This window comes from Littorina saxatilis, linkage group LG8, assembly GCF_037325665.1.
Source record: "Littorina saxatilis isolate snail1 linkage group LG8, US_GU_Lsax_2.0, whole genome shotgun sequence".
Lineage (NCBI taxonomy): Eukaryota > Metazoa > Mollusca > Gastropoda > Littorinimorpha > Littorinidae > Littorina > Littorina saxatilis.
In genome coordinates, this window is record NC_090252.1 from 51,371,836 (window position 1) to 51,378,084 (window position 6,249).

The 6,249-nt window shown below is 39.3% G+C and overlaps 2 protein-coding genes across 2 annotated transcripts in view; both read left to right on the plus strand.

Moving 5' to 3' along the window:
• The window catches only part of LOC138973793 (uncharacterized), a 68,235-nt gene extending 64,781 nt beyond the window's left edge, over positions 1 to 3,454 (plus strand). The window contains exon 7 of the mRNA XM_070346500.1: positions 111 to 3,454. Coding sequence (XP_070202601.1) covers positions 111 to 337 — 227 coding nt within the window. The 3' untranslated portion in view covers positions 338 to 3,454. The remainder of the gene's footprint in view (positions 1 to 110) is intronic.
• Positions 1 to 3,651, plus strand: part of LOC138973794 (uncharacterized) — a 166,540-nt gene extending 162,889 nt beyond the window's left edge. Inside the window, exon 5 of the mRNA XM_070346502.1 lies at positions 3,454 to 3,651. The gene's annotated coding sequence lies outside the window, so the exon portion shown is untranslated. The remainder of the gene's footprint in view (positions 1 to 3,453) is intronic.
• Positions 3,652 to 6,249: the final 2,598 nt, after the last annotated feature.

Below are 6,249 nucleotides of genomic sequence, written 5' to 3' on the forward strand. Positions count from 1 at the left end.
GTAGTGTTTGTGATACACGGAGATAGTGATGCCGTATCAAAAGCCCACAGACTGCGTGCCTTACGCCGGCGCACCCACATAAGCCAACGATTTTGGTTTTCCTATTTCAGTGAGGAGCTACCAACCCCCAGTGGGCAGCCCGTACCACGAGCCGTGGGGCAAGACCCTGGATGACCCCGAGATAATGGGCAGGCTGAACACAGTCCGGGGCAACAGAGGGGCACTGGTCAAGATACCCGACTTTGAAGCCTCCTCCTCCTCCGCCTCCTACCCCGCCCCGCCCTCTGCCGCACCCACCCAGGAGACAGGCCCCACCATCATTGAAAAGAGGGAGTGACGTCATTGATCGTTTGACGTATTGGGTCGTCATGGTTTTGCAGATGTTATCAAAGATTGGGAGTGATGTCATGAATCTAATGATGGAATGAGGCCCACGCCTCCCGTAAATAATCAGTATGTTTGTAAGCTTACCGCCGTGGTGTTATCCAAAGAGAACGAGCATTTTTCAAAGAATGTATTTCACAACTCAATTTTCAACAAAAACATAAATGTAGGTATTCTTCCTTTTGTTAAATGTAACATCCGATTGATTATGTATTCAGCAACTCTTATCAAATTATTTACAGAGGGATATAGTCATGTTTACCTGTTATATGTATTTTGCTTTACTTAATTTCTTTTCGCTTGAAGGGTTTGCTGTGTGAATCTGACATCAATTGCTCAGGATGAAATTTTGTATTCTATCATTCGCCTTTCTTAAATCTTACTAGTCATATTTTGTACCTATATCGTTGCGCTTGAAACACTGTGTTGTATTTGCTTCTTTCAGTGTATTTCACGGAATTTCTGTGACGGTTACAATTGATATGATGATGGGCGTGGGTGTGGACAATTCGAAGAGTAGAAAGTCTGAACAGAAAGTAAAATACCATGTAAATATAAGAAGAAAACATCCATGTTTTGACATTGCTGAACAGAAAGCTTGCTTTTACTGCATGCCGCGCCCATGCTTTTAAATCTACATTCTCTTACTTTGATTGTGTTAAACAGAACACATTTTGTCACAACAATCATGTTCCTCTACCTTGCCCTCCTCCGTGTGTGTGTGTGTGTGTGTGTGTGTGTGTGTGTGTTTGTGCGTGCGTGCGTGCGTCCGTGCGTGCGTGCGTGTGTGTGTGTGTGTATGTGTGTGTGTGTGTGTGTGTGTGTGTGTGTGTGTGTGTGTGTGTGTGTGTGTGTGTGTGTGTGTGTGTGTGTGAGACACCATGCCGATAAAGTTCCTAACGTAATGATACATGGGATCTTTAATGTTGTTTTGTTTCGTCCAGAAAGGTTCAAGTTGTCTCCCATTGACCATGTTGCTAAAGTGTGCAGGGTGGTAATACACACTGGCAGAACTCCATTATGTAAGCTTAATTGTCTTGTGGCTTAAATTGATGGAATGTTTGTCATTCCCATGTACAAAGGTTCTTCTAAGCCAAACCACAAACACATTTGTGCCATAAGTCCTACTTTGTAATTATAGCTCTCTCTTGTTCCAAGACACGTTTTAACAACTTGGGTTATACAACTTACTATTTAAGTAGCAAGATATACAATCGAACTTGTCAACTCTGTGTGCTTTTATGATTTAAGGACAACATAGCTTTTTTTCTGAAAATGTAATATTGTGAATTTTGTGTCTGTGCATTTTACGACCTGATTCTAGTCTGCCTTTTATGCATACTTTTTTTTTTATAGTAACCTGTATGTCATGTTTTATACATTTGCATTAAGACAAAAATATTGTTGAAAGGTGTATTGTGCCTTCATTAATAGGAGGGAAAAAAACACAATGTTTGTAATGTGTTGTAATTATCTACTCACTTGTGTAATTGGTTTCTCCACTTTGAAAATAGGTTGTGAGTGGCGAAAAATGTTACAACATTTATTTATTAATTTATACAGCCAAAAGTATATACAAAAAGAATAAAAGTGTCAGAAAAATAAAATATCGAGGGGAAAATCGTACATCAGACTGTAAAAAACATGCCTTCTTATGAATGGAATGATGGTTACGTTTGCTGAATAGAAGTTATCCTCCTGGCAAGTGAAAAATCAGGAGTTTCAGTCTCTCTGGCTGCAATCTGGGGGTAAAAGGAGAAATCTCACTGGCTGCAATCTGCGGTTTTGGGGGGTTTCCTACCTCCTGACGTACCGTATGTACAGACTTGCTCGTGCCTGAGGCCTCTTTGCTGTTTACATCTACAGGTCAACGGAGATCTGATTATCCATGTCAAAGTTAAGTCACTCATTGGACGGGATATACATAGAGAATGTAAAAGCAAACGTCGTTAGAACTGTTGGTAAGTAATGGCTGTTCATTTAAGAGTTTTTGAATAAAACCATTCTTGGCTTATTTTTAATTTTTCTTGCAAGAGTATGCCAATATGGGCCAACCCTAACCCAAATCCTAACCTGTTTGTTTTATTGGGGACGTTTTCAAAAATTCAACAATTTAGAATTCTCACACGTAAATATTGTTTTGCGACGTATAACGACGTCATTGTTAATTTTCTAAAGATTCTGTACATAAATATTTATTATTTTGTTGTTGGTCATTAAGGAATTTTGAACATGTAAGATATAATATTTTAGAATACTGATGCAATGAAAACCTAATACCCCAACGCTTGTATTCTATTATCCTTATCCTTGTAAAATAACTTTTAAGCTACGACAATTATTGTATGTATACGTATGTATACATATTTCTTATGTAACATCTTGTATATACTTTTACAAACGTTTTTATACAGTAGTTGGATGCATTCACGTTTCTTTGCTTTTTGTGAGTAACGAGAAGAACCTAACTGACTTTTGAACTATAGAATATTCAACGATTTTTGATAATGATTGCAAAGTATGTTCAGTGAAATAATTTCTTTGTATCTCATTAGAGGGTCGCAACAGGGAAAGGTGTCGGGGTATATAATAATCTGAAGTTAATGGGGAATGAATGTTGTTATTACCCAGGCTTCTTTTTACACAAAAGCTGGATTATGTACAGTTGGTGAGTAAAATTACCTTGATTAATTTGTATTTATTGTGTACATAATGATCCTGATCTCATTAACCTTTTTATATTTTTTTTTTATGACACACTGATGTTTAAGAAAATCTTAACACTTATTTTGGAACTTATTTAAACAGCTATTTGATGTTGAAAATGTTCATTTTTATCTTAGAATTGAAATATTAAAACAAGAAAGATTATTGCTGTGGTTGTCACTAATTTTACCGTTTTAGTACAAAACGCACTTGATAAATTAATACTAGCACTAATGTAATTTCAACTATCAGCTACAAAATAACTTTCTTGTGGGCTATTTTTCGTTTTCAAGACATGCTTTCTGATTTGTATTTAACAGTGGTTTGAACTTATATATAACCAATTGTGACAGCATACGCTAGGTTGTCTACTTTCACCCATGCTTGCAGCTAAAGAATACATAACTATAGACACATCGTAGACCTTTTTATTTATTTCAAAACAGCTGTCATGTAATCTTATGCATTTTTTTTTGTATCCTACTGCTTCTTTCTTTTGGTTTGGTTTTCAGAATAAAACTTACGATAAAAAACCACCAGACGGAATTCTTGTTTACTGAACATAATTATGTTAATTATGAATGCGGATGATCGTTTGGGGAATGAGAAGGGCTTCGGAAAGATTGTGTGTTTGATATCAAATCAAATCAAATCAAATCGAATTTTATTTTACGAGGGTTGTGGCATAAGCAATATAAACGAGCTTCTTTTCAATCAGCTATTCTAATCTTAAATACATATATATATATACAAACGTAGAGAGAGAGAGAGAGAGAGAGGGAGAGAAAGAGACAGAGATAGGGAGAGAGAGAGAGAGGGAGAGAGAGAGAGAGAGAGAGAGAGAGAGAGAGAGAGAGAGAGAGAGAGAGAGAGAGAGAGGGTAGAAGGGGGAGAACAAATGTTTAGGGAGGGGGTAGTCGTTGTACCAATAGACAGCACACCCAAAAGAGACAGTCGGTCTTTTGGTCTCTTTCTCGTTTTCTTTCTTACCTGTGGTGACATCTTTTCCTCTTTTATGCTGTTCTGTATTCACTCAGGATATAAAGTAATCTGTCCACTGAAGAGAACAACATATTAAAACTGAGTGTCTATGTATCTATATATGTATCTATCTATGTATCTATATATCTTTATATCTATCTATCTAGCTAGCTAGCTATCTATCACCCAATATGTCTATCAATCTGTCTATCGATCTGTCTACACTGCCTGCCGGTCTATCCATCAGATGCTTGAAGCTCTTCTCTTCTTCTTTTACTATCTGTCAGTCGGCCTGTATATTCAAAGATATATCTGTAAATCTACCTATCTACGGATCTTTCTACCTAAAACGTGTCTCATGCTCTACATAATATGAAATGGGCTGCTGGTCTGTTATCAAGTAATATACCGTCAGTATCCCATATTCTTTCTGAAACTACACCTATTTTGTTCAGTTTCAACAAAATCATTGGAATTATTTCGCGTGGTCATAAAAACTTTTGTACACACCATTCCGCCTTGCCTTGAAAGGCACGATGTGGTTGGGTAAATAACTCCTCTTTATCCCCCTGCGTGTTGTTTGCAGAGAGGCACAACTTTGTGTCGTCATCTTCCTGGTACACGACTAGCTCTGCTTCATATGAAAACACGTAGCACACATTCAATGAAACGTTCCCTCCTTGTCAAACTTAGTTTTGTTCATGAGAATTGTTATACGAGCGTATCTGCTTATTTGTGTATGTGTCGTGCCGAATTCACGTAATTGCCGATTCCGCGTGCATTCCGCCCATGGTGGTCAGGGGTATGCAAAATGCGCCTGTCAGACATCCTGCAGCTCCAAGAGATGCGCTTGTAGAAAAAGTGGCACTCTCTGCCACAGTCACTGCCACCCGAAAAACAGCAAATGTAAAAACAAATAAAAATTACTACCACACTGCATGACTGACTATTGGGGTTTAACGTCCTCTTAGACCAACTGGTCTATTTTGGGACAGGTATTGGTAATACGTTGAAGATATGGTGTGATACTTTGATTCGAGCAAGCCCGCTGTGGCTGTCTTCTTCGACACACCAGCATTGGGTTTGTCTCGTCAAAGTATCGAAATACGATCATGATAATCGGAGACGAGAGATGATGCATGCGTGTCTTCGTGTTTTCCAAGACCTGAGACTTTCGCTGTGAACGTGGGATCTTTTTCGTGCGCATGTGTGCACACGGGGGTGTTCGGACACCGAAGAGAGTCTGCACAAAGTTGACTCCGAGAAATAAATCTCTCGCCGAACGTGGGGATCGAACCCACGCTGATAGCGACCAACTGGCTACAAAGCCAGCGCGCTACCAGCCCTCAAACTGCATGTCAGCCAAACTATAACCTGTGTTTGTGGTACTGAAAGATGAACATAGCAGCTTAACTTGTATTGTTGAGGAGCGTTCTTTTTCACAATTTTGCGTAATTCTTCATGTTCATCTATTTGTTCATATTTTCCTATTATCGTTCTTTTGTTTCGAAAATAAATGTTTGCCTCGTTTGCATCACTAGTATACTGTGTGTGTGTGTGTGTGTGTGTGTGTGTGTGTGTGTGTGTGTGTGTGTGTGTGTGTGTGTGTGTGTGTGTGTGTGTGTGTGTGTGTGTGTGTGTGTGTGTGTGTGTGTGTGTGAATGCCGTTCAGGGTGACCGTTGGTACTAAAACTTGTCTGTTTAAAGTATCGTTCGAATTTCTTACTCGGCCTCTCCCTGCTGCAAACATTTTAACTTTGAGGTAGATGTGCATGTATACTCCCTTCTTCCTTCTCACACGATTTCACCTTCATTCTATTCTCGGGTCCGTTCCTCATACTAGGCAAAAGCGATCGTTTGTCAACGATGCAAATGAAGGTGTGCGTGCTTGTGTGCGTGCGTGTGTGTGTGTTTGTGTATGTGCGTGTGTGTGTGCGTGTGATAGAGAGAGAACACGATTACGAGACAGACGGACAGAAGACGAGATTAACAGACTGAAAGGCAGAGCCACAGAATCTGAATGGACAGACGCAGAGCGAACTAGGCGACCTAACACAAACAGATCGCAAACATCCTTCGTGTCAGATTTTGCATCACTAAACGCTCCGCCCATAACTCCGCTGCCTTAATATTCAAACTATCTCAACACGGAAGTCATTTTCTGCATGAGTTTGGCTA